Source organism: Magnolia sinica, chromosome 2 (assembly GCF_029962835.1).
Source record: "Magnolia sinica isolate HGM2019 chromosome 2, MsV1, whole genome shotgun sequence".
NCBI lineage: Eukaryota > Viridiplantae > Streptophyta > Magnoliopsida > Magnoliales > Magnoliaceae > Magnolia > Magnolia sinica.
In genome coordinates this window covers 135,992,310-136,019,091 of record NC_080574.1, presented here as the reverse complement: position 1 = coordinate 136,019,091, position 26,782 = coordinate 135,992,310, and the positions used below count along the sequence as shown (strand labels likewise).

Sequence of the window (26,782 nt, the reverse complement as noted above, 5' to 3'; positions counted from 1 at the left end):
ATGTGGAGATGGGGAAATGCTAAAAAGCGCCGATCGATGGAGGAGCGGCGCCTCGACCTGGTGCTGGTACCCTTGGGACTTTTGGTGATGGCCGTGTACCATGGATGGCTTCTATTCACTTTCATTCACAACCCGAAACGCACTGTAATCGGCCTCAACGCCCACGCCAGACAGAGATGGGTCAGATCCATGATGGCTGTAAGCTTTCTCTCTCTCTCTCTCTCTCTCTCTCTCTCTCTCTCTCTCTCATGGCAGTTCAATAGTCATTGGTGAGCCATGGCCCAAAATTAGGTCGATCAGATGGCCGCTACCGTTTGATTTGGGACAGAGCCCTGAAAAGCTTATTAGGTTTTGTATGGTTATCCATACTCTTGCTCGGGTGGTAGACTCTCAGGAGTTTCAACACCCGGTCAAGGGTTCGAGTATCCATAGGTGGTGAAATCCCACTACGGCGTGAGTGTGTGGGGGTGTGTATGCGTGTGTGAAAAAAAAGAAGAAGATGACTTTAAAAAAAAAAAGGCAGGTGGGACCCGACCCGACGACAAACCCGAAAAAAATGATACTGATAAGCACAGATACATGTCCGACCCGCTTCTGAGGCCGCTTTCGGGCCAAGCTAGATGGGTGGGGAACAGGTTAGAAAATGTTGCGTGTTTAAGTAGATGGGTTGGATACGGGTTAGAAAATGTAGCCCGTTTCCGTATACGGCTAATTTTTGGGATATCCCATAACCTAAAGGAGACCCATCAAATGCACGGTGTTGATGTTCGACACACATCACGGTGGGTCCTAAACAGCTCGACCCACACCACTCTTAGTCGTGGTGGGTGGAGTGGGTTTGGTCTTGTCTGATCCAATTACAATTAAATATTTTGGGTAGGGTCGAGCTTGGGCTTGTTTTAGGAGTGTCAATAGGGCTACATGGTAATGGTTCATGAGCCATGACGCTCAAGACGTTTCTCTTCATTTTGGGCAGGATCCCTTGAAAAATGGAGTCCTAGCCGTCCAAACCATACGCAACAACATAATGGCATCGACCCTACTCGCGACCACAGCAATCACCCTCAGTTCGCTTATAAGCGTTGTCGTGAGCAGTGCATCGTCCGAATCATCATCCTACTTAGTCTACGGCAACAAGACGCCGCTCGTCTCATCAATCAAGTACTTCTCCATCTTGGTCTGCTTTCTCGTAGCATTCCTCTGCAATGTCCAGTCCATCCGATACTATGCGCACGTTAGCTTCCTTGTGTCAGTAGCCCCACCTAAGAACACCCCAGGGGCTGTCTCATACGTCGGACGTTGCCTGAACCGTGGCAGCTTCTTCTGGACCCTTGGATTGCGGGCCTTCTACGTATCCTTCTCCCTCTTCCTTTGGATCTTCGGTCCCATACCCATGTTTTCGTGCTGCTGCGTCATGTCCTGTTTGTTGTATTTTCTTGATTCTACGGCGGATTTCACCCTGCATTTCTCTGATCACTTGGGTGGGATGGAGGATCTCAAAATGAATGACGTTGAATCCCAATGATTATGCCCTGCAAAAAATGTGGGCCCCACCTCGAAGATCCGGTACAGCGAAAATCAGGCAGGCCAGCTGAACTTTAGTTCATGTCTACGTGTAGTAGCATAAGATAAGTTGTATATTGAGCTGACGTTCAAGCGGTTGAAGGCGATTGTTAAGTTGGTTGTAATGAGAAATGATCTGATACAACAGCTGTAGCATATGTTATGATACAGTCGTTCTTTTAGGTTCATATGCCACGTGTAGAATATCTAATCCGAGGAAAATGTGGGTCACACATATGACATGTTGGAGGGAAAGAAATGGCTGTAAGATAACTTATGATACAACCACTGCATTGGATCGTTTATTAGCCATGTATGTGAGTTTCTGTGATATGGGTGTATGCTAATTTAGAATAAGAAATTATTAGCTATCTTTCAATGGTTGGATTTTACCAGATTATGACATGTCCATGATGGGCCCATTGGATGGTAGATCGTGATCGAATTCGGCATGATCATGTGGGGCACCACTAAGATTGGAACACGTCCATCAATATGGGCTACTTAGTGTAAATCCCAAGGATGAAAGTGGGCCTTATGTTAGGTCCAATAACCAGTTTCTGGGCCTGTGATTTCATCAGACTATTGACTGAAGGGCTGTCCTTGCAGGATCTGTTCTAATGTAGCACGTGTATTAGGTTATGCATATTCATTAGGTGGGCCCCACCGTAACATAAACCTAGGCCAAATAAGAAAAAAGGGTTTGTCCGTTCATCAGGTGGGCCGGGTGTGTATAAATGTGGGCTATTCGTCATGTTTTTAAACTGTTAGCTTTTTGTCGCTTTTGTGCCCAACAGCTGCTATGCTAGCCTATTTTGGGTTGATGAGATGTTTATAGAGTGCGTGCCTAGCCTGATGAACGGTCTGGATCCTGCACGTGTTTGCCATATCAGCATTGAGAACCTATGCAGTGCTCATTACAGATACATTCCAATGTGTAAGCTGAGTCATGAGTGTGAGATCAGGTCCATTCATCAGGCGGATAACACCATGGACGGTGCTTCTGGATATCACTGTTGAAAGTGGATTGCGTGGTGTGACAGCATGCGTTGACTTCATCAAGTTATGTAGGCCTACCTCTTATATCCACGCCGTCCATCCATTTTCTGAGACCATTATAGGGGATGAGAGGCAAAATGAGACAGATCCAAAGCTAAAGTAGACCACATCCGAGAAAGCAGCAGGGGCTATAGAAGCTGATTTTTGTGTTTTCCCTTCATCCATATGTGTGACCTTACAAACAAGTTGAGTGGCAAAAAAACATTATAGTGGGCCTTAGGAAGGTTTCAATGGTGGGTGTCATCATCCCCACTGCTTTATGCAGTGCGGTTCACCTGATCTTTTGTAACTCATATGAATTTTCTGATCTGGATGCACCTGTGGCCCAGTTACACCATGCCCAATGTAAGACTGGGCTCAGATATGAATCATATTGTGGATTTACGTCCGCTTTCGTTTGGGCTTTTTTCGGTCCATTTGGCCCAGGAATAGGTCCGCGACCCGCTCTACATCAACCTAACAACAGATGGTTGGTCATGGCAGGAGCTACGTGATGCCCACTGGTGTTTTTATCTAATCTATTCATCTATTTTTTTACCAATCATTTTAGGGCATGAGCCCAAGCAGTGGTGTCGATGGCCTCCATTGTTGAAAGCAACCTAGGGCTCATCAGGATATTTATTTGGCATCGGACCTGTTTATAAGGTCATGTAGATCTGGATGAAGGGAAAACATAAATATTAGCTTGACTCAAAACTTCCATGGCTTCCCATAAGTCTTCAACAGTAGACATTAAATCCCAGCTAGTTCCTATATATGGTGTAGTCTAATAGAGTGTTGATCCATCTAGGTTTTGGGCTCATGCCCTACAATGATCTGCAAAAGTGGATGGATGGTTGGATAAAACACATACATTACGGTGGGCCTCATAAAGCCTCTACCAAGATTGTCCATCTCTAGCTAGGTCCCACCGAAGGTAGCAACCCAATCGGTGTCCTAGAAAGGGGCTATCCCAGGGTAGTGATGAAATCAGATTGCCTTCAGTATGCATTTATTGTACCAAGTGAGCTTTGTTAGTCTCACCATGAATGTATATGGTTTATTTACGCTATCTATCCATTTTTTTAGTTCATTTCAGGGTTGAGCCCAAATTTAAAGTATATCTAAAGTTGAAACCTTGATACGGGACCAACGTGATGTTTATTTGTCAAGATCACACAAACATGGATGAAGGGAAAACACGAACATCAACATGGTCCAAAAACTTATGTAGCCCTCAAGAAAATTTTAATAGTAGATATTCAATTCAAACTATTTCCTTTAGTGTGATCTACTTGCACATTGGATATGTTTCATTTTTGGACTTCAACTCTAAAATTATCTCATAAAATGGATGGACATAGTGGATAAAATACATAAATCTTGATAAAATATATAAATCAAGATAGACCCCACAAAATTTACTCGGTACACAATCCACTTCCCATAATGAAACGAGTAAATAAACTACATAAATCACGGGAGACCCCACATAATTTACTCAGTACACAATCTGCTTCAAATATTAATTCCAGTTAGCACTGTGGGGCTCACCATAATGTATATGTTTTCTTGGTGCCATTGGTTTGCATTGCCGCTTAGGACATGACCTCAAAATTAAATCATATCCTTAGAACAAGTGGACCCCACTGGAGGAAAAGTGGAGTTGAAAACTTCTTAGAAGCAGAAGAAGTTTTGGATTGAGCTGGTATTTGTGTTTTCTCTTTGTAGCCGATGATCAATAGGTAAGATGACACTCTTTTCAACAGTGTATGTCATTTTCCTATTGAGAAATTATACAGAAATAATATTTTCTGTAAAATATGGAAACCGAAAAACCAAAATTATCTGGAAATAAGGACAAGCTGAAGCATGTTTGGAACACTGTCCTTAAAGCGTTATTTGCCCTTACTTAAGTAAATTAAGTATGCTGAAAAGGTTACAGACAAATTGCTTTTAGGATACGACGAGCTTAGTGTGGGTTTGCGTTCAGCAAACATGAAGACCCACGAATTGAACTCTGTTACACAATATCTGACAGAAATTAAAAGAAAAATCCCAGTAAAGAAAGAAGAAGAAGAAGTGTGAATTGGACCACTGCACTGGTCTATTCTTTAGCTAATGGTTCGGATGAATCGTTCTAGACTAGACTATTGGTCTGATCTTCAGGCAATGGTTCAAATGAACTTTGCTGTCTTGCTGGAATTTGTGGTCTATAGGAGTGGAGTGGCTATGGTTCGTATGAGTTCTGCTGGAGTGAGTTGTGATGGATTGGAAACCCATCTAGGCCTTGTTTATATATGCAATGGTGGCTGAGGGTGGTGGTCCAGAGAAATAAATCCCATTGACCGTTTTCTAGTTGTTGGAGAAACTAGCCGCTATTGACAGTTTCTAGCTGTTGTGCATGAGCCATAACAGCTGCTGCATGATGACTGTTGTGAGATACTGGCTAGCCGTTTTTAGCTGTTGGGCTAGCCACATGCAGCAGTTTCTGCATTGTCTACAATGAATTGCATGAGTTACACCTCCCTGCAACAGTCATATTTCCAGCCTTTATATATACTGAGGAACCTCATTTAGTCTTCTTAGTCTTCCAGCCAGCCATATGCCTTAGCGTGCGAAGTGCAAAGTGCACCACTAGCGCCTCTACAATCAAATTGCTTTACATACCCACGCCCTCACACCGAGCCCGAGTGCGAGCGTGAGCGCCCGCACGAGTGCAATCCTAATTCTTCTCGGACTAGGTGGTAAACATTACAATACTCCACCATCCTCATTTAAACAAAAAAATCTTCTTCTCTTTTTCCAATGTGGGACTATTCTCAAAACCCATAAAAAAGGTATTTTTACAAACATTTATATATATATATATATAATATAATATTTTCGTTTATTAAAATATATTAAAAAATCAATATATATTAACAATCCCCCACTTAATTTTTTAAAATATATTTTTCAAAAAAATATTTCTGCTAGAATAAACAACTTATATGTATAAAGAAAGATATTTTTTAATTTGAATCTTCCCTTAGTGTAAGTATCTTAAAGCTCTATCGAAATGATTGGTAATCATATTGTTGAACCAGTTATTCTTAGATCACAGTTGCACACTATGTGTTTATTACAGTTTCCACAATCTTTCTCAGCACAATTAATGGCCTTGTGCTTATCCTATTTCGTGAACGATCCCGAGAAAAAGCTCCAACTCTCATGAGAAACGTCACTATCTCTACATTTATATAGGTGAAATCCTTCTAGCGTCTTCGTTACTTTAAGACACTTATCCTTTAGACTGAATTTTATTAAGAGTTATAAGACTCAACTCTCTTTCATAACGCTCAGCACTTGTCTATTATGGATGAGGTCGTAAATAATTTAGTGCTAAAAACTTTTCACATGTCAGTAATTTGTTTTTACCCGTTAAATTTGAAATTAGAGATTTTCTAATTTTAGGTTAGGTTACCATCACTGATGGAATTTTGGTTAAAGAGTTTCAACCCATCCCTCTAGATGCAGCCTTTACTACTTCTCTTCAAAGAGTTTTAGTAAAAGAGTCCGCTAAATTATTGCTTGATTTCACATAGGAAATAGTAATGATTCCATCTCGAATCAATTGTCTGACATAATCATGTTGAAGACTAATATGTCTAGATTTACCATTATATATACCGTTATAGGCTCTAGCTAATGTGGCTTCACTATCACATTGTAGTTATACATCCGATATAGGCTTTACACAAAAATATATTTCTAATAAAAGATCCCTGAGCCACTTAGCCTCTTTGCCTGTTGCAGTCAGGGCTATAAATTCAGACTCCATAATCGAGTGCATTATGCAGGTTTGTTTTTTGGATCCCCAAGATACAGCTATACATTCTAAGGTGAATACCCTCCTTGTAGTAGCCTTGTTGTCCCTTTTACTCAATATCCAACTTACATCGGTATATCCTTCCAATACGGCATGAAACTCTGAATAAAATAGTCTCATTGGTTGCTTTTAAGTAACCAAAGACTCTACTGATTGCATTTCAGTGTTCAGTACTGGGGTTACTAGTAAACCTACTAAGTTTACTCACAACATATGCGATATCAGGTCTAGTGCATTGTATAGCATACATAAGACTCTCTATAGTACTTGCATATTCTAACTGTGCAACTGTTCTTCCGTTATTCTCCTTTAACTTGATACTTGGATCAAATGGGATTTTTGCTTCTTTTATATTTATATGGTCAAACTTGTTTAATATCTTTTCAATATAATGAGATTGACACAAAGCATAACCCCCACAATATTTTTTTAACTTTGATACCTAGGATGGTATCTACTTATCTAAGATCCTTTATTTTGAATACGGAAGATAAAAACGTATTTGTTTTAGTCACACCTTTCATTTTATTACTAATTATTAACATGTCATTAACATACAAACAAATAATAATTATACAGTTACCATTTACTTTATAATATATGTATTTATCAGATACATTATGCATTAAACCATGAGATAGTATTTTGAAATCAAACTTCTTATGCCATTACTTGGGTGCTTGTTTTAATCCATACAGAGATTTAATTAATTTACATACTTTATTTTCATTTCCTGGTAGAATAAATCCTTCAAGTTATTCAATGTATACCTCCTCATTGAGGTCACCATTCAGAAATGCAGTCTTTACATATATTTGGTAGATATGAAGATGATGTATGGAAGTTAGCGAAAATAATATCCTAATGGATGTTATCTTAGTTACATGAGAATATGTGTCAAAATAATCTATTCATTCTTTTTGTCTAAAACCCTTAGCTACTAATCGGGCTTTAAAGGTTTGGATAGTCCCATCAGTGTGATATTTCTTCCTAAATACCCACTTGTAACTTATGGGTCTAAAACTTGGAGGTAAGTTTACTAGTTCTTATGTTTGATTTAATATTATAGATTCCATTTCATCATTAATAGCTTCTTTCAAGAAAACTGAGTCTTTAGAGGATACAGTCTCTTTATATGTTTTAGCATCATCTTTTATAATCATCACTATAGGTATTTTTCATATAACATTTTTTCTATCTCCTTCTATAAGATGGAAAAAGATGCGTTGAGAGTTTATATAGTCATCACTTAGACTCTTTTTTATTCTTGTCTTTTGATTCCTAAGAAGTTCAATAGGAGCTTCCACTACTGGTGGAGTTGTAGTATCTAGTTCTCTATTAAGAGTTTGGACTTTATTATCCTTTGACTCCAAGGATAGTAAGTTCCTAAAGAACTCAACGTCTTTTGATTCTATTATGGTATTAGACTCTAGATCTAGAAGTTTATAAGCTTTACTATTTTGTGCATACCCTACGAAGGGGCACTTAATAGCTCTGGGTCCTAAATTATTATTTTTTGAATAGGGAGTTCTGCAATATGCAAGACACCTCCACACTTTAAAATATCATAGATTAGGTTTTCTACTTTTCCATGTTTCATATGAAGATATTTTATATTTTTTAGACAGAATTCTGTTTAATATATGACACGCTTTTAGTAGTACCTCACCCTATAGACTGAGTGACAACTTTGCTCTGATTAGTATTGAATTGACCATCTCTACTAATGTTCTATTTTTCCTTTTTGCCATTCCGTTTTGTAGAGGTGTGTATGGCCCAGTATATTGATGTATTATTCCATGTTCTTCACAGAAGTTATCGAATTCATTAGAGAAGTATTTTCCTCCTCTATCGCTACGAAGAGAATTTTTATCTTCTTGTTTAGTTGATTTTCTACTTCTGCTTTATATACCTTAAATATGTTCAATGCTTCATCTTTGCTCTTTAACATGTATACATACACATATCTAGAACAATCATTAATAAAGATTATAAAGTACCTTTTACCTACATGAGTAAGAATGCCGTTTAACTCACAGATATTACTGTGCACAAGATCCAATATTTGAGATGATCTCTTGATACTTGAAAAATATTTCTTTATCATTTTGGTTCGTATGCATACTTCACATTTATCTGTTTCATTTTCTATGTATGAGATTATTAGCCATGAACTTCAAGGTATTATACCCTAGATGGGCTAGTCTATCATGCTATAGTCCAACATATTCAACCATATACACAGAAGTGCTACTTTCATTTAGAGAAAACTTGACCATATATACCGTTACAAACATATCCCTTTCTAACAAAGTTTCCATTTTTAAATAGAATCAGTTTTTCTAACTCATACACCATCCTTATTCCTAGTTTGCCCAGAAATCTCTAGAAACTAAGTTTCGTCTCATGTCTGGGACGTCCAGGACGTTTGTCAGAATCACTTTCTTTTCAGAAGTGAATATCAATTCAACGGTTCCTTTGCCGACGACCTTCGATCGGACTTCATTACCCATTTGGACTTCTTATCGGACTTCATTACCCATTTGGACTTCTTAACCATTGGTCAATTCCTCACAGATTTTGAAGGCTGATCTGTCGTAGCACATATGTATAGTAGCGACAGTATTGTACCACCAACTGGGAACCTTTCCTTGAATGATATTCACCTCAGTGATCATCGCTACAATATCACCTTCTTCTACTGCACTTCTTTTTTAAATTTGTGATATCGGCAAACTCGAGTATAGTGCCCGATTTTTCCACAGACATGGCATGAGCCTTTGAACTTTTTGTTCTTCTTTTGAGTGTTTTTCTTGAATTTTCCTTTATTGGGTTTTAGGGAATCATCATTCTCGAGATTCTTGTGATTTGTATTTTCTACTATGTGTACTTTGGACGAGGAATTCTCGTTGTCATTCTTTTTATCGCGGTTGCGAGATTTTTCCTTAATTCTGAGATATTTCTTGATTTGTTCTAGTGTGTAGTCCTCAATTTTATGTAGTAATTTCTTTCTATAGTCTTTCCACATGAGGGGCAATTTAGCGATAATAGCCCCGACTTGGAATGATTCAGGAAGATCAATATCAATGGCTTTGATTTTTTTAACTATTAGCTACAGTTCTTGGATATGGGATAGCAGTGGTTTATTATCTACTATGTTATAGTCGAAGTACCTGGCAATCAGAAACTTTTTGGTACCTTCTTCTTCAGCCTTCTATTTGAACTTCAGAGTGGACCGGATTTCTTTTGCTGATGATGTTTGTGTGTACAGATCATACAGACGGTCGGAGAGGGCATTCAGAATGTGTCCAGGACATATGAGTTCGTCTTCAACTCGTTTGGTGTGGGGCAACAACTTATTCAGGTGTGTTTTTATCAGATGCTTCAGGCAACGACTGCAAATTCAGATCTGAGATGTAGAAGATCTTCAGCACTGTCAGAAGAAACTTGAGTTTGTCTTGCCATCTAGTAAAATTGGTTCCATCGAACCAAACAAGACGAATCAAGTCTTGATTCATTAACTTGATAGATGATACACTATTGGCTTCCATAAAAAATAACGCTTTGAGATTGTTGAGAAATTATATAGAAATAATATTTTCTGTAAAATATAGAAACCAAAAAACTAAAATTATTTGAGAATAAGGATAGACTGAAGCACGTTTGGAACACTGTCCTTAAAGCGTTATTTGCCCCTACTCAAGTAAATTGAGTATGTTGAAAAAGTTACAGGTAAATTGCTTCTAGGATACGAAGAGCCTGGTGTGGGTCTGCGTTCAACAAACACGAAGGATCTCCGTTGTACATTTCTAATAGGATTAATGTTGAGATTCAAGGATCTTTTTTTTTTACACATGCACACACACCCCACACACTCACGCTAGTGGAATTTCACCACCTATGGGTACTCGAACCCTTGACCGGGAGTTGAAACTCCTGAGAGTCTACCACCCGGGCAAGAGTAAGGACCCTGCACTGGTTTGTTCTTTAGTTAATGGTTCAGATGAACCGTTCTAAACTACACAACTGGTCTGATCTTTAGCTAATGGTTTAGATGAACATTGTTGTCTTGCTAAAATTTGTGGTCTATAGGAGTGGAGTGGCTATGGTTTGTATGGGTTTTGCTGGAGTGAGTTGTGATAGATTGGAAACCCATCCAGGCCCTGTTTATATAGGCAATGGTGGCTGGGGGTTATGGTTTAGCGAAATATATTCCATTGACCGTTTTCTAGCTGTTGAAGAAACTAGCCGTTATTGGTAGTTTCTAGCTATTGTGCATAAGTCATAACAACTGCTGCATGATGATATTGTGAGATACAGGCTAGCCGTTTCTAGCTATTGGGCGAGCCACATGTAGCAATTTCTGCATTGTTTGCAAAAGTGCACCACTGGCACCCTACAGCCACAATGTCACATGCCCACGCTCTCGCACCGAGCCCGCGACAGAACCCAAGCGTTCCCAATCCCGATTCTCCTCGGACTAGATGGGAAAACATTACAATACTCCATTGTCCTCATTTAAACAAAAAAAAAATAAATCTTCTTCTCTTTTTCTAACTTTGGGACTATGGCTAATACCCTAAAATGATTTGCCAAAACAGATGTAGGCATAGATATAGAATACATATTGTTGGGGGCAAAAATACACAAGTCCGAAGACTCGGACTTAATGCCTCGGGACTCGGACTTAATACCTCGGGTCACCGAGGGATGTGTCGAATCCGATGCATGGTTCGCTAAACCGAGATAATGGTTGAGTCGGTTCGGACGACTTATCAGCGTTCCGGGCATGTGTCGGGCGGACCACCTTGCAAGACCGACCGTCGCTAGGTCAGATCTCATCCCGGATATCTTGGGATAAGATCTCCGACCCCGAAGCTCACGGGATCGGTGATACCAGGAGAAGATCCCGCGCTCAATATCAGGAGGAAAATCCTTGCGCGACTAAGGCCCCAGCAGCTATAAAAGAAGGATCCCTGACCCCTTGAGAGGTACGAAAAAATTCCTTCAAGAAAACCTTTCAATACATTTAGACCCAGAGTCCAGGCCCGACTTTGGCATCGGAGGGTCCCCTGCTCGAGCCAGGGTCTCCTTTGTCCTCTTTCGGTGCAGGCATATAAGGGTCTGGAGGACGAACCAGACTCAGTGCATCAACAGTTTGGCGCCGTTTGTGGGAACCGTAGAAGAATGCCACCTCGTATCACTATATTGATTCCAATGGTGATGACTAGAAGGACGGTCCCAGAGGAAGATTTAAATGAGATTGAAGGACCGGTGGGTCCAGTCGCGGCAGCCCAGAACCCACCTAACAACCGCCAACGAGGAGCGGCCAGAACAAGCAACAATCAGCGGGGTCGCAACGATGGGCGGTTGGACCAGGAGGTTCAAGAAATCCGGTCTGATATGAATATGATGAAGCAGATACTTTGGAACGAATGTATCAGCAACAAATGCAGCCGCTCCCTCATCCTCAAGGGGAGACGGCACGGGCTCCAGCTACGGCTACGGCGGTTGATCCTCAACCTCCCGCGCCGCAGTCTGTCCGTCCAAGCCAACCCCAAGGGACAGAACCATCTCCAGCGCAGTCGGCCAACGCTTTCCTGTCCCCGACCGATCTTGCACGAAATAGAGCGAAGAAGGCGCAATCGCCCTTCCATGGAAGGCACGGCGCGGCGAACCTTGGAAAGCCGACATTCAAAATTTCAAAAAGAAGTGCGGGAAGAGTGGCAAAAGAGATGGCGGACATAAAGCACGGGAATGTATATTCAACCGGTCCGGCGAAGGCATCCCCTTTGTGGACTCGATCAAGGCCCGATTGCCCGAGAGGTTTCGATTACATCAAATCACTCCTTTCACCGGCAAGCCGACCCGACCGAGCATATCGAGTGCTTCAGACCTATATGGAACTTCACGATGCCTCGGATGCGTAATGTGTCGGGCCTTTTCTCTTACATTGGCCGATGTAGCTCGATGTGGTTCAAACAATTTGAAACCAAAGTCCATCAGTTCATTCGTTGAGTTGAGCGACGCCTTCCTCACCAACCGTCGGTGGAAAGAAGAAATTGAAGCCCCCGGCACATCTGAATAAAAAGAAGAATCGGGAGAGCTATTGAAAGATTACATCAAGCGTTTTAATTTCGAATCCCTTCAAGTTCGAAAACATTCGGAAGAAACGGCCCTCAATGCGCTCATGCAAGGAGTCAGAGATAAGCCATTCTTGGCTTCTCTAGACAAAACTCCGCCCGATACTCTGGCAGAGTTCATGGCACGGTCCGATAAATATGCCAACGCCGAGGAAGCACGAATCCTGCGTGAAACTAAAACCTTGGCCAAAGAGTCGGCCAAAAAAGAGGCCGACTCGGCCGGAGGGAGGAAACGCAAAGAGGATCAAGCGCGTGACGAGCGAAGGTCAGGAAAACGGCCGGATCGAAGATTTTCCACATATACTCCCCTGAATAAGACTCGGGAAGAGGTACTGATGGAAATAAAAAACGAAGGCTTTGTTAGCTGGCCCAGTAAGCTCAGGAGTAATCCTAATTGGCGGGACAAGGATAAATACTGCCATTATCACCGCGATCACGGGCATAACACAAGTGATTGCCGTCACTTAAAAGAAGAGATCGAACGACTCATAAAAGACGGCCGACTCAGAGAACATATGGTCAAAGCTGGGGCAGCTGAGGCGCGCCCGACCGAGAGTCAGCCTATGGAAGAAATCCGGACGATTATCGGCGGTCCACAATGTGGGGGCGACTCAAACAACGCGCGAAGGAATCATGCACGAAAACTTAGTCAGCCTCAGTCCGAGCTCATGATTATAGATCGGCCATCAAAGGAAAAGAAAAGAGAAAAATATTGCATATCGTTCACTGAGGAAGACGCCCGAGGTATCCATCACCCCCACGATGATGCGTTGATCGTCTCCTTGGCGATCGCTAACCGAAAAGTGTTCCGAATACTCGTCGATACAGGATCATCTGCAGACGTATTGTTTACTGGGGCGTTCGACAAAATGGGGATCGAACGATCCGCGTTACGCCCGGTTCGGACCCCATTGATCGGTTTTTCCGGAGGACAAGTACTGCCCGAGGGGACTGTCTCATTACCACTCACTGCTGGCAATGCCCCACATCAGACGACGATGATGGTTGACTTCCTGGTCGTCGATCAACCCTCGGTATACAACGCGATACTCGGCCGACCTTCATTGAGTCTCCTCCAGGCCGTGGTATCCACATACCATCTTACAATGAAATTCCTGACCGAGTCAGGAGTCGGAATTGTCAAAGGAGACCAGCAAGACGCGAGGCGATGTTACATGATAGCTGTAAAAGGAGCCGCCGACAAGAATCCGACCAACATATTAACAATCGAATCGTTGGACCCTCGGGGCGAGAATTATGAACGAGGACAGCCGGTCGAAGATCTTGTCTCAATCGCCTTAGTCGAAACAGATGGATCCAAGACAGTGCGAATTGGCTCATCTCTGCAGTTGCCTTTGAGAGAAAAGCTGATCGCCCTGCTCCGAAGATACGCCGACGTATTTGCTTGGAGTCATGAAGATATGCAAGGGATCGACCCATCCGTGGTAACTCACCGACTTAACGTCGATCCGTCATATCGACCGATCCGACAGAAGCGACGACCACTCGGCCCTGAACGATACGCCATCATTGAGAAAGAAGTCAACAAACTACTCCAGGCTAATTTCATAGAAGAAATATACTATCCAGAGTGGGTTGCGAATGTCGTGCTTGTAAAGAAGTCCAACGGGAAGTGGCGAGTCTGTATTGACTATACCGACTTAAATAAAGCCTGCCCCAAAGATAGCTTTCCGCTTCCGAGGATAGACCAGCTAGTAGATAGTACAGCCGGTCATGAGCTCCTTAGCTTCATGGATGCATATTCGGGATATAATCAAATTGTAATGCATCAAACAGATAAATCAAAAATTACCTTTGTCACCGACAAAGGCCTTTATTGTTACCGAGTGATGCCATTTGGTCTGAAGAATGCCGGTGCAACTTATCAAAGGTTAGTTAACAAAATCTTTGCTCGACTTATAGGCCGAACCATGGAAGTATACATCGATGACATGCTCATCAAGAGCATACACGCGGCAGATCATGTGAATGATTTGGAAGAAATGTTTCTAATCCTGCGGAAGTTCCGGATGAAGCTAAATCCAAGTAAATGTGCTTTTGGAGTAGGCTCCGGAAAATTGCTCGGTTTCTTGGTCAGTCAACGAGGAATAGAGGCAAACCCTGAGAAGATAAAGGCTCTGATTGATATGGAATCCCCCAAAACCATTAAGGATGTCCAACGGTTGACCGGACGAGTCGCAGCACTTAATCGATTCCTCTCCAGAGCAACGGATAAATGTCTCCCTTTCTTCAAACAATTGAAAGGAAGACAAGCGATGGGTTGGACGGAAGAGTGTGAAGCGACATTCCAACAATTAAAATCATATCTCGATTCTCCACCTCTTATCAAAACCCGAATCAGGGGAGTCCCTGCTCCTTTACCTAGTAGTATCCGAGGCAGCGATTAGCTCGGCTTTGATACGAGAATCCGAAGGAAAGCAACTGCCGGTTTATTACGTCAGCAAAGCGTTATTGCCAGTAGAAACGAGATAACCAAGCTTGGAAAAAGTAGCTTTGGCTTTAATAACTTCCTCTCGCCGACTCAGGCCGTATTTCCATGCCCATACCATCATCGTGGTGACCGATCTTCCGCTTCGCCAGGTACTGAAGCTTCCTACCGACTCACCAAATGGGCTATCGAGTGAGTGAGTTTGATATTCAATACCGACCAAAGGCGGCAATCAAGGGCAAGCCGTAGCTGATTTTATCGCCGAGGAACGTCTTCAACCGAACTTTCGGTAAATGATACACCGAAAGACGGTGCAGTTCCGACTTCAACCGCTCCCACTTGTCCTATTCCGTGAATCTGTATGTCGACGGTTCTTCCAACTCGAAGGCAGGTGGGGCTGGGGTTTTTGAAACCCCGATCATACCTATATACAGTATGCCTTACGACTCGGATTCCAAGCATCCAACAATACGGCGGAATACGAAGCGTTGTTACTCGGCCTCCGACTCGCCGCTAGCATGGAAGTAACGCACCTGAGTGTTTTCAGCGACTCTCAGTTGGTCATTAACCAAGTTACCGGTGTATACCAGACACGGAAAGACCGGCTAAGGGCTTACATGGAGAAAGCGAAAGAACTTATCAACGGATTTCAATTCTGTCGTGTGACTCGGATCCCTCGCACGGAAAACAGCAAAGCCGATTTGCTAGCGAAGCTCGCCTCGGACAAAGAAGATGAAATACCCAGGTCCGTCCCTGTCGAATACGTTGACAAGCCAAGCATAGAGGAGCCAATTAGCGAGGCCGTCAATACAATCGACTCGGAACCTTCCTGGATTGATCCAATCCGCCAATACCTTGATGAAGGAAAATTGCCCGATGATCATGCCGAGGCCCGACGAATTAAAATTCGAGCCTCCCGCTATACCATATTCAACGGAACCCTCTACAAGAGAGGTTACTACGCCCCGTTGCTGCGGTGCCTCAAACCCAGCGAGGCAAACTATGTGTTGCGGGAAATTCATGAAGGAATCTGCGGAAACCACTCTGGAGGGCGATCCCTTGCCTACAAGGTCCTACGACAGGGATATTACTGGCCCACTATCCAACACGACGCTCGCGAGCTCGTTCAAAAATGCGACAGATGCCAACGGTTCGCGTCAATTCCGAGGCAAGCACCCGAAGCACTAACGCCGATGACTGGTCCCTGGCCTTTCGCACAGTGGGGCGTGGACATCATAGGACCGCTCCCTACGGGAAAAGGTCAGACCAAGTTTGCTGTGGTAGCGGTGGACTATTTCACGAAGTGGGCCGAGGCAGAACCATTAGCTAAAATAACCGAGCAGAAGATCACTGAATTTGTATGGAAAAACATTATCTGCCGATTCGGGGTGCCCCGTACCATTGTTACAGACAATGGAAGGCAATTTGATAACAGAAGCTTTCGCGGGATGTGCGACAACCTCGGAATCAGAAACGTTTACTCTTCGCCTCATCATCCTCAAACCAACGGACAAGTTGAAGCGGTTAATAAGATTATCAAGCAACATCTTCGGACCAAGCTTGGCCGAGCCAAAGGAGCGTGGGCCGAAGAGCTCCCGAAAATTCTTTGGGCCTACCGAACCACCGCTCGAACAGCCACGGGGGAGACTCCATTTTCACTAGCCTATGGCTCGGAAGCCGTCACTCCCGTTGAAATCGGATTACCTTCGGCTCGGATCACCACATTCAATGCAGAAGCAAACGAAGAACTCCTTGCACTCGGACTTGACCTTCTGGACGAACAAAGAGAAGTGGCACGGCTGCGCGCGGAGGCGCGGCAGCGACAAGTGGCTCGGTTCTACAATACCCGAGTTAGGATTAGAAGATTTCGAATGGGGGATATGGTTCTTCGAAAAGTGTTTTCTAACACCAAGGAATTTGGTTCGGGTACACTGGGACCCAACTGGGAAGGACCCTACATCGTCTCGGGCACCATTAGACCGGGAACGTATCAGCTAGAAGACCTAAACGGACAACCGTTGCCCCACCCTTGGAACGCTGAACACCTCAAAGTTTATTATCCCTAGTTCTATCTTCAACGATTAAAGACTCTGAACTAAGAAAGGATAAAGCCAAGTCGAATAAGTAAAACTTAGGCATTTCTCTTTCATTCATCAAAACATATGTAAGTACAAAGCAAGTGAATACATCAAAAAAAAAAATATACATATATGTGTCCAAGGGTCCCGGTAACGGTCCTCATGCGCCGGCCTCGTCCCCAGCAGTATCTTCAGCAGTGGCGTCCGGGTTCTCGGATCCCGAGGCTGCTCCACCCTCGATTTCTGAAAGGTCAAGGTCAGGGAAGGATTTCTTTATGTCCTTGACGCATTCCAGATATCCGCTTTGGAACAAGCGGTCCCTTTCATCCTCGAACTCCGCCGACTCGAGGAATGCTTGGACGGCTTGGTCCCTGGCCCTCTCGACCTCCCGAGTCTTCTCGTCGGCCTGCTGAATGAGCTCCGCCGCCTCAAGCTTAGCCCGAGCTAAGTCATCCGCGCACGAAGCATGGACTGCCAGAACTCGCTGATTCTCCTCTTCAGCTTTGGAGAGTCGAACCAGTGCCTGAGCGACCTCTGCCTTCGCTTCGTCCAGGGCTCTTCTGGAAGAAGCCGCCTCTGCCCTCGCGTCTTCGGCAGCTTTCCGGGCAAGGGACGCCTCGCCTGTCAGGACGCCGACCCGGATCTCGGCCTCCTCACGTCGACCGTCGGCCTCAGACAGAAGAGCCTGCAGCCGATGAGTTGAGGATAGCTCCTTGCTGGCCTTGATTAAGCAAGGAGCGAGTTCAAAAAGCATCCGGGCAGTGTAGCTGACGGTCTGCGACGACGGGGCGTTGTAGAGTTTCACGAACTCTCTTTCACACCCGTGGGCCAGGGCCCAAGGAACCATCCCCGACACCACTTGCTGCAGGATTGACGGCCCCTCCTGGTCCGTCTCCTCCCCTCGGGAGGACGCGGTCCTCGTCTCTCCCTCCCCTCTGGAGGACGCGGCCCCGGCCTCTTCTTCCCGACTCGGCACAGCCGTCTCAACGCGTGCCGAGTCAGGTGCCGCCTGAGGCTCCGAAGCAGCAATCGCCGTCTCTTCCGCCCTTTCGTCCGGGTCGGGAATCACGACGACGGAAGGGGCAGAAGAGCTTGCTGGCTCTTTCTCCTTCCACAGCACCCTTTGCCTCTTCGGCGGCCGAGGTTCCGAAAGAAGAACTGACCGCGGAGGAGCCTTCAACTTCGTGACTGGCCTAAGGGCAGGACGAGCTCCAGTCATCTCCGGTTCGGGGACAATCCTTAGGTTGGGACGAGCTTCGGGCAGATCTGCAAAAAAAAAAAAAAAAAAGGGAGAATAAGGCGAAGTAAGTCGGGGGAAGTTTGGAAAATCCAGAAGATTCGTTCTTAATTACCTGTAACTTCCGAGTCCAGACCTGCAAGGTGAAGGCGCTCCGGCTGTAGAAGCACCTTCCAAGACCTGTCCCTCGGATCCAACGACCTCAACTCTTTGATCCGAGCCGAGGCAGTGGTGCCGAGCTTCGGCCTCTTCTTCGGAATATCTGCCGAACACAAGCTCGTCACATTCAGGGTATTACAAAAAAAAAAAAAAAAAAAAAAAAAAAATCGAAGTCACCTGCTCTTTGGAAAGCCCGAGGGACACGAGCCTCGTGGGACCCGGACTCATCCGTCTCCCAGCGACCACATGCCCAAAACCAACGCTCTCTCCAGTGTTTGTTGGAAGTGGGAGGGTCGGTTATCAGGGAACCGCCTCCGCCTCTCCAGGCAGCGAAGACGTAGAAGCCGGGATAGTTCGGATTTACCCGCACTTGATACAGGTGGAGAAATTCGTCGACTGTAAGCGGTGGCTGTTCCATCTCAGCCCACAACACCGCACATCCGAGTAAGTTCCTCCACCCATTCGGGACTATCTGCCCCGGGGCAATCTGAATGCGGGACAGGACCCCCCGGACGATGGCCTGAGGCCGACGCAAGCCGCATTGCATCGACACTTGGTAAATCGCGACTGCCCCGGCCGGAGGGTGATCCGGCAAGTCATTCGGACGGGGGAGATAGGTGATGACCGACTCGGGAATATGGTACCCGACTCGGATTCTGTCCAAATCCGTCTCAGTCATGACTGAGGGAACCGGACCGCTTAAATCTTCCCCCGATCCTTCTTCTTCAGACTCGGCCTGCGCCGATTCACCAACGGGAGCAAGATCAGGGGTTCCTTTGGCGATTAAAATTTCATCTCCTTCCTCCTCATCCTCCTCCATGTCCCTTGGCAAGTTAGGCCTTCCCGGGCGGGTTAATAGAGACGACCCGCCCCGAGAAGGAACGACGGAAGCTGGGCGCTCCGCCGGAGCTTCGGTGACTCTCTCAGATAGAAACGCAGCGTTGGCCTGCTATCTCCGTCAGTAAAGAAGGCGATTCCGCAACGTTCCAAAAACGTTGCGCTTCGCCTTCGTCTCCAGAAGCTCCCCCCTGAGGACTTTGAGAACTCCTATCCGCCATTATTACCTAATAAAGAGGAAGGAGAAACTCACCGGAGGGAGAAAGGAAAACGGAAATGGCGGAAAGAGGCACCGACGGTTAAGAGAAAGGAAAGGAAGGAGATGAAAGGCTATGCGAACCCCAAAGAAAATGCGAAGCGGGAATGGCAAGAGCAGTAAAAGTTTAAAGTGCGGGGCCCCTGACGTTATATAAGGTCGCCATACGGCGGAGACAATTAATGGGGAAATGATTCGACGCCTGCATCGATTCCCTCACTCGACACGTGGCGCACGTCGACTGGCGACAATAATACCTTTGCTACGTGTCCAATCTTCGTTGGCGGGATGTGCGATTTGACGGCTGACGGCGCATGCGATGTCAGGAGCTGAACCGTCCCCCATCAAAGGCCTTACGGAATGCATTTAATGACCACGACTCATCTCGGACTGAGGTACGAACCGACTCCAAACTCGCTACTCCTCAGTGCCATATGAAGCACACGGAGTAAGGGGGCTTACTGTTGGGGGCAAAAATACAAGTCCGAAGATTCGGACTTAATGCATCGGGACTCGGACTTAATACCTCGGGTCTCCGAAGGATGTGTCAAATCCGAGGCATGGTTCGCTAAACCGAGACAATGGTTGAGTCGGTTCGGACGACTTATCAGCGTTCCGGGCATGTGTCGGGCGGACCACCTTGCAAGACCGATCGTCGCTAGGTCAGATCTCATCCCGGATATCTTGGGATAAGATCTCCGACCCCGAAGCTCACGGGATCGGATGACGGTTCGAGACGGGCACGATCCTATCTCCGTGATACCAGGAGAAGATCCCGCGCTCAATATCAGGAGGACCCCAGCAGCTATAAAAGGAGGACCCCTGTCACCTTGAGAGGTACGAAAACAAATTCCCTCTAAAAAAACCTTTCAATACTTTGAGACCCCGAGTCCAGGCCTGACTTTGGCATCGGAGGGTCCCCTGCTCGAGCCAGGGTCTCCTTTGTCCTCTTTTTGCAAACATTATATATAATAATAATAATAATATTTTTGTTTATTAAAATATATTAAAAAATCAATATATAATAACATTTCCTTTATGTCCAACGTTGGACGGGTTGAGCATATACACGCAATTTCCACGTGGCATAAATTAACTAAAATAAAACCCACTAAAAGGTGGGATGTCACGTCCGCCAAAATCGACCGTCCGTGATTCGCCTACACTTGTTTAATAAAATGTCTACCAAGAGGTCAAATGATAAAATAAGAAATATTCTCGTTCGTGATACATGTAGCTGTTACCGCATGGATGTTAATCAATTCAAGCAGAGCTATGTGAAGTCCATCTTGATGTATGGGTTTCATCCACGCCGTTCATCCATTTTTTCAGGTTATTTTAGTTAATGAACCCAAAAATGGAGCTGATCGAAGTCTCAAGTGGACCACACATTGGGGATTAAACACTCACCGTTAAAAACTTCTCGGGAGCAGTAGAAGTTTTAGATCAAGTTGATATTTGTTTTTCCCTTCATCCATGTCCATATGACCTTATGAACGGGTTTGATGGAAAATAAAAATAACGGTGACCCCAGGAAAGTTTTCAACGGTGGGTGTCATCATCCTGTGGTGTGGTCCATTTGAGCTTTGGATCTGCCTCATTTAAGGCTTCATATCCAAAAATGAGACCTGAAAAAATGGATGGCCGGAATGGATAAAACCTACACATAACGGTGGGGCCCACATATCCCCTGCCTGGACGGGGAAGGACGCAATCCGGTTCCGCCTAAGAAACCCAATCTGAACCGTTCGCTTTCGCTGGATAATTCTAATTATTTCTACCCTTCGTTCTTGCGTATACTCCATTCGCTCTTTCACATTATTAAAGTTCCTTCTATGAACTGTAGATACCGTCATACCGACACAAGCTTACACGGTGTAGTCGGAAGAACAGCAATACGGTAGAGCCGTCTCTGCCTAGCATACGTGGCAGGATGATGTATATCACGAGGCTGTCCATCTAGTGGGCCCCGCCACTGATGGCTTATGTTTCAACCACATCTTCGGACCATCCAATCTATCCGCTATATTCACTTTCCTGTACTCACGTATAACAGTCAATTCTTTCTTTTGTACCGTTTATTTGAAGGAAACAACGGATCCAACGGATAGGATTATCTGATCTTTACTTTTTCAATTATTTTATCATCTACAGTAGATTAAACAAAATGGACGGTTCCGATTGATAACTTATCCCTGGAAGATGTGTTGTTAAGATACGGCTCTACCATATTCTGGTTCTGCCGGTTCTACATTATCATCTCAACAAAACTCCTCAGTGTGTGTTTGCCACAAGTTAAATATATTGCTACGGTTCACCCAATCTCACATGCCATATAAGCACATCAATCCAGACCGTCAAAATAGGGACCCTGTCATCCGTGAAGCATGAAAGAAACACCGATCACGGAATCTTGATATTCTAATTTTGTCCGTTAAGTTAATAAAATCACTAAACATTTATTTCTAATCACGTACTTGTTGTTAGCACAGTTCAATCAAACACCGTATGCCAGCGAGGGTCAATAACGTGTGGGATTAGGATAGTGTGAGTGTGCCAGGGCTATACCTAACTCAAATTTAATTGAAAGTTGGTGACGCAGTGTCGAAATAAACATTTTAAAACCCAGTTCGAGGACTTCGCTGCCCTTTCAAACATCACTTGTAACAACAATAAATTGATATGCAGGAGGATAGTGGTTAGCTCTTCTTGATGAATTCTTTTTGTTTCAATTTTTTTAAGATTTATGCTTTCACTAGTATTGATTTATGATTAATGCCTAATACAATTGATAGAAAAACAAATAAAAGATGAAAGATAAATACCTGAATTGTCAAATAATCAAAGTGAATGGTCAAGGAGATGTAGCTTGTATTTGATTTTCAAGGATTTAGTTGGTTTGAACCTAACAATGGAATGTTGTGAATATTTATACTAATAATAGGTGTATTATAACAATGGCATTGAACAATATCGATTTAAACTTAACTTAAATCTTAAACATTTTGCAGCATAGTTGGACAAAGTAAAGTAACCAAAATTAGGCTAAGATAAAAAGTAGCATTGTGCTTAATAGATTGATTGTATTTAGGATGGGCTTTAAGCTCGTCACCCCATTGTCTTTTTTATAACTTTGGGAGGTGACAAAACTCCAATCAAGTTTCATTGTTAATCTAAGATTTTTTACATTCTTCTTGCTCAATTGTTCTTTGATCACTTCCCGGCTCAAAAGATCTTTAGATATTCAAAACTATTTTCGGATCTTTTGCTAGCGTGGACATGGAGATCCTTGGATCTTATAGCATCAATTTCGTTGTATTCAGATCAACGCCCAAGCCATTGGTTCTCATCCGCTCTAATGTTAATATTATCATTGAATATTGGTAATCATTGCAGGGGCATTGAACGTCTTTAGAGAGACGTCTTATTTTCGAAGAATTAAGAGGGATTACTTTACCAAGCATATGTGGATCTTTGATAAATTCCGTGTGTTAAACATGCTGCCTTGATCACACGTGCCTTAGAAATTAATAATACATATCTAAACGATTCTTAATCCTAAAGGAGTTATATGATACTCAGGTGCGTATGCCTTGTTTGTGGAAATAAGATTATATCTTTTCATTTTAACCGTACAATAAATGCCCACCAATTCAACGGTCAGATTACAAAAAAAAAGCGTAATTTTCGGTTCATAATACATGTACATTGGGAAAAATAATTTGGACGGTTTAATTTGACTTCTATGCCACGTATGCAATTGTAAACGCGTGCGCGTCATCCGTGAGACAGTGCCAGAGTATCAAAGTTTTCCAATTTGTCTTGACTTACGATGGTATTGAATTACACCGACAGCAGTGGTGGGGAAATGCTAAAGAGCGCCGATGGAGGAGGGGCACCTCGATCTGGTGCTGGTACCCTTGGGACTTTTGGTGATGATCGTCTACCATGGATGGCTCCTTTTCACTTTCATTCGCAACCCGAAATGCACTGTAATCGGCCTCAACGCCTTCGCCAGACAGAGATGGGTCAGATCCATGATGACTGTATGCTCTCTCTCTCTCTCTCTCTCTCTCTCTCTCTCTCTCTCTCTCATGGCAGTCCAATAGTCATTGGTGGGCCATCGCCCAAAATTAGGTTGATCGGATGGCCACAACCGCTTGATTTGGGACGGAGCTCTTAAAAGCTCAGTGGGTTTGGCTTGGTTTTTTTTTTTTTTTTTTGTTTTTTTTTGTTTTTGTTTTTGTTTTTGTTTTTGCCCCTCTTTTCTTTTTCCGTTTTTCGTTATCCATATCGGGCGGGTGGGACCCAACCCGACTACAAATCCGAAACAAAAAGATAGTGATAAGCACAGATACATGTCCCATACTTGTAGTCGGATCTGGTCCCGCGGGTCAACTGGCCCGAAATGCTTCTGAGGCTGGTTTTGGACAGAGCTGACCATATCTTTAGCCCCATATTCGATGCTGAAACCAATGTATGGTGGTGCTGGGTCGGGTCGACTTTGGTCCAGAACAACTCGATTACAGTTAAATGGGTCAGGTCGGGTGTGGGTCCAGCCACCGGTAAGGTTTGTGCTGTTATTCTTCCCCTGTTTAGTAAGCTAACCTGACCCGATACCAACCCAACCCACAGCCACCCTTTTTTTGGTTGGGTGGGTCAGGTAGGGCCACAGGGTAATGGGTCATGGGCTGGGTTCCTGCTAGAATTCGCAGCCTTTTTGATAAATGGGTCAGGCTTGGGTTGACCTTGAGAACCTGACTCAATGCCGCTCCTGGTGAGATGGTGGGCCCATCCGGGCTGAACTTAGCTTCCTGAATGCGTTGTGCCTGCAAGTCCTTAACCGTATGGTCTGCAAGCTTATCCTATCCACCACCAAGGGAAAGGCAAAGCTCATCGTACCGAGTGATTCAATACAACTACTCTGTATTACACTACGATGCAACGGTCCTGCCCATGGTGTCTACCAGTACGGTCCTTCTTGATCTGAACCTTCCATTGACGGATCGTCCTCCAACCCTAGGTGGGCCCTACGGAATTGACGGTCTGTCTGTCCAATTCATGGACACTCGATTAGACTACTATGCGTAGGAAATTATTGGATCATTTCTCACATGTCACCCATAAGGAAGGCGGACCCGGTTTGTCTAGTGTCGCTGCCACCAGCCCGGTGGCTAGTAGTCGGTGTTCTGTGGACCCCACTATGAAGTATATGTTTTATCCATGCCGTCCATCTTTTTTAACAGATCATTTTATGGCTTGATCCCAAAAATAATGGGAATATAAATCTCAGGTGGACCACACCACAGGAAAAAGGTAGTGATTGAATACACACCATTAAAATCCTCCTAAGGCCCATTGTCTTGTTTATTTGACATCCAATCTGTTGATTAGGTCATGCAGACCTAGATGAAGGTCAAAAAACAAAGATCAGCTTGATCCAATACTTTTATGGCCCCCAAGAAGTTTTTAATGGTGGACGTTCAATCAACACTGTTTCCTGTGATGTGGTCCATTTGAAATAGAGATACACCGCATTTTTGGGATCATACCATAAAATGATCTAGAAAAATAGATGAACAACATGGATGAAACAAATACATCATGGTGGGGCCCACAGAGCACCGACCACTAGCCATTGGCTAGTGGGAGGGTCCCTAGCCAATCTGCTCTCCTGGAAGGCATACTTACCTGCACGGGCCCGATCTTGATTGGGCTACGGTTCCCACGGCCCACCACCTGGTCCGTTCCACAAGAGCCATGGCACTCAGATGTCTCTTCACTTTGGTCAGGATCCCCTGAAAAATGGAGTCCTAGCCGTCCAAACCATACGCAACAACATAATGGCATCGACCCTACTTGCGACGATGGCGATCACGCTCAGTTCGCTTATAAGCGTTGTCATCAGCAGCGCATCGTCCAAATCATCGTCCTCCTTAATCTACGGCAACAAGACACCGCTCGTCTCATCAATCAAGTACTTCTCCATCTTGGTCTGCTTTCTCGTAGCATTCCTCTGCAATGTCCAGTCCATCCGATACTACGCGCACGTTAGCTTCCTTATATCGGTGGCCCCACCTAAAAACAACCCGGAGGCCGTCTCATACGTCGGACGGTGCCTGAACCGTGGCAGCTTCTTCTGGACCCTTGGATTGCGGGCCTTCTACGTATCCTTCTCCCTCTTCCTTTGGATCTTCGGACCCATACCCATGTTTACATGCTGCTGCGTCATGTCCTGTTTGTTGTATTTCCTTGATTCCACGGTGGATTTCACCCCGCATTTCCCTGATCACTTGGGTGGGATGGATGAGCTCAAAATGCATGATGTTGAATCCCCTCCATGAAATGATTAAGCCGTTCAAAAATGTGGCCCCCACTGAAAATCAAGCTAGCCCACTTGATCATATAGACCAGTACCGTATGGCTGGGCCAGCCTGAATTTTAGGTCAGGTCTACAAGGTGGGGCCATCTTTTGCACGGCTTGAATTTCCCACGCACGTGACAAGTAGCCGATTGTTAAGCTGGTTGTAATGAGAAATGATCCAACACAATAGCTGTATCATATGTTATGATACAGCCATTTTTATTTTTTTTCCGGATCATATGCCACGTGTAGAATATCTAATCCGAGGAAAAGGTGGGCCGCATCATCATTGTCAGCTGATATGAAAATCAGGACGATCCACTCATTGGTGGGTCACGCAATACGCTACTCTGATGGGATGTTCACACATATGACGTTGGATGGAAAAAATGGCTGTAACGTAACTTATGATACAACCGCTGCATTGGATTGTTTATCTGTCATGTATGTGAGTTTATGCGATGTGGGTGTATGCTAATGTGGAATAAGAACTTTTTAGCCTTCTTTCAATGGTTGGATTTTACTGTATGGCGTGTCCATGATGGGGCCCATTGGATGGAAGATCGTGATCGAATTCGACATGATCATGTGGGGCACCACTTAGATTGGAACACGTCCATCAATATGGGCCCATCGTAAGGCCTCATTGGGCCTCAGTGTTAGCCAGTTTCTGGGCCTCTGATTTCATCAGACTATTGAACCAAGGGCTGTCCTTGCAGGATCTTTTTTAATGTAGCACGTGTATGAGGTTATGGATATTCAATAGGTGGGCCCCACCGAAACATAA

At 44.3% G+C, this 26,782-nt stretch overlaps 2 protein-coding genes across 2 annotated transcripts; both read left to right on the top strand.

The window, feature by feature from the left end:
* Positions 1 to 26,505, top strand: LOC131237799 (uncharacterized). Its single transcript, XM_058235793.1, has 4 exons — positions 1 to 198; positions 977 to 1,566; positions 1,667 to 1,786; positions 26,269 to 26,505. Exons 1-2 carry the CDS (start codon positions 1 to 3, stop codon positions 1,523 to 1,525), a joined length of 747 nt encoding a protein of 248 aa, XP_058091776.1. The 3' UTR covers positions 1,526 to 1,566; positions 1,667 to 1,786; positions 26,269 to 26,505.
* On the top strand, positions 65 to 26,505 carry LOC131237800 (uncharacterized). Its single transcript, XM_058235794.1, has 3 exons — positions 65 to 198; positions 23,487 to 23,677; positions 25,424 to 26,505. The coding sequence occupies exons 2-3, from the start codon at positions 23,516 to 23,518 to the stop codon at positions 25,973 to 25,975; spliced, it is 714 nt and encodes a 237-aa protein (XP_058091777.1). The 5' UTR covers positions 65 to 198; positions 23,487 to 23,515; the 3' UTR covers positions 25,976 to 26,505.
* Positions 26,506 to 26,782: the final 277 nt, after the last annotated feature.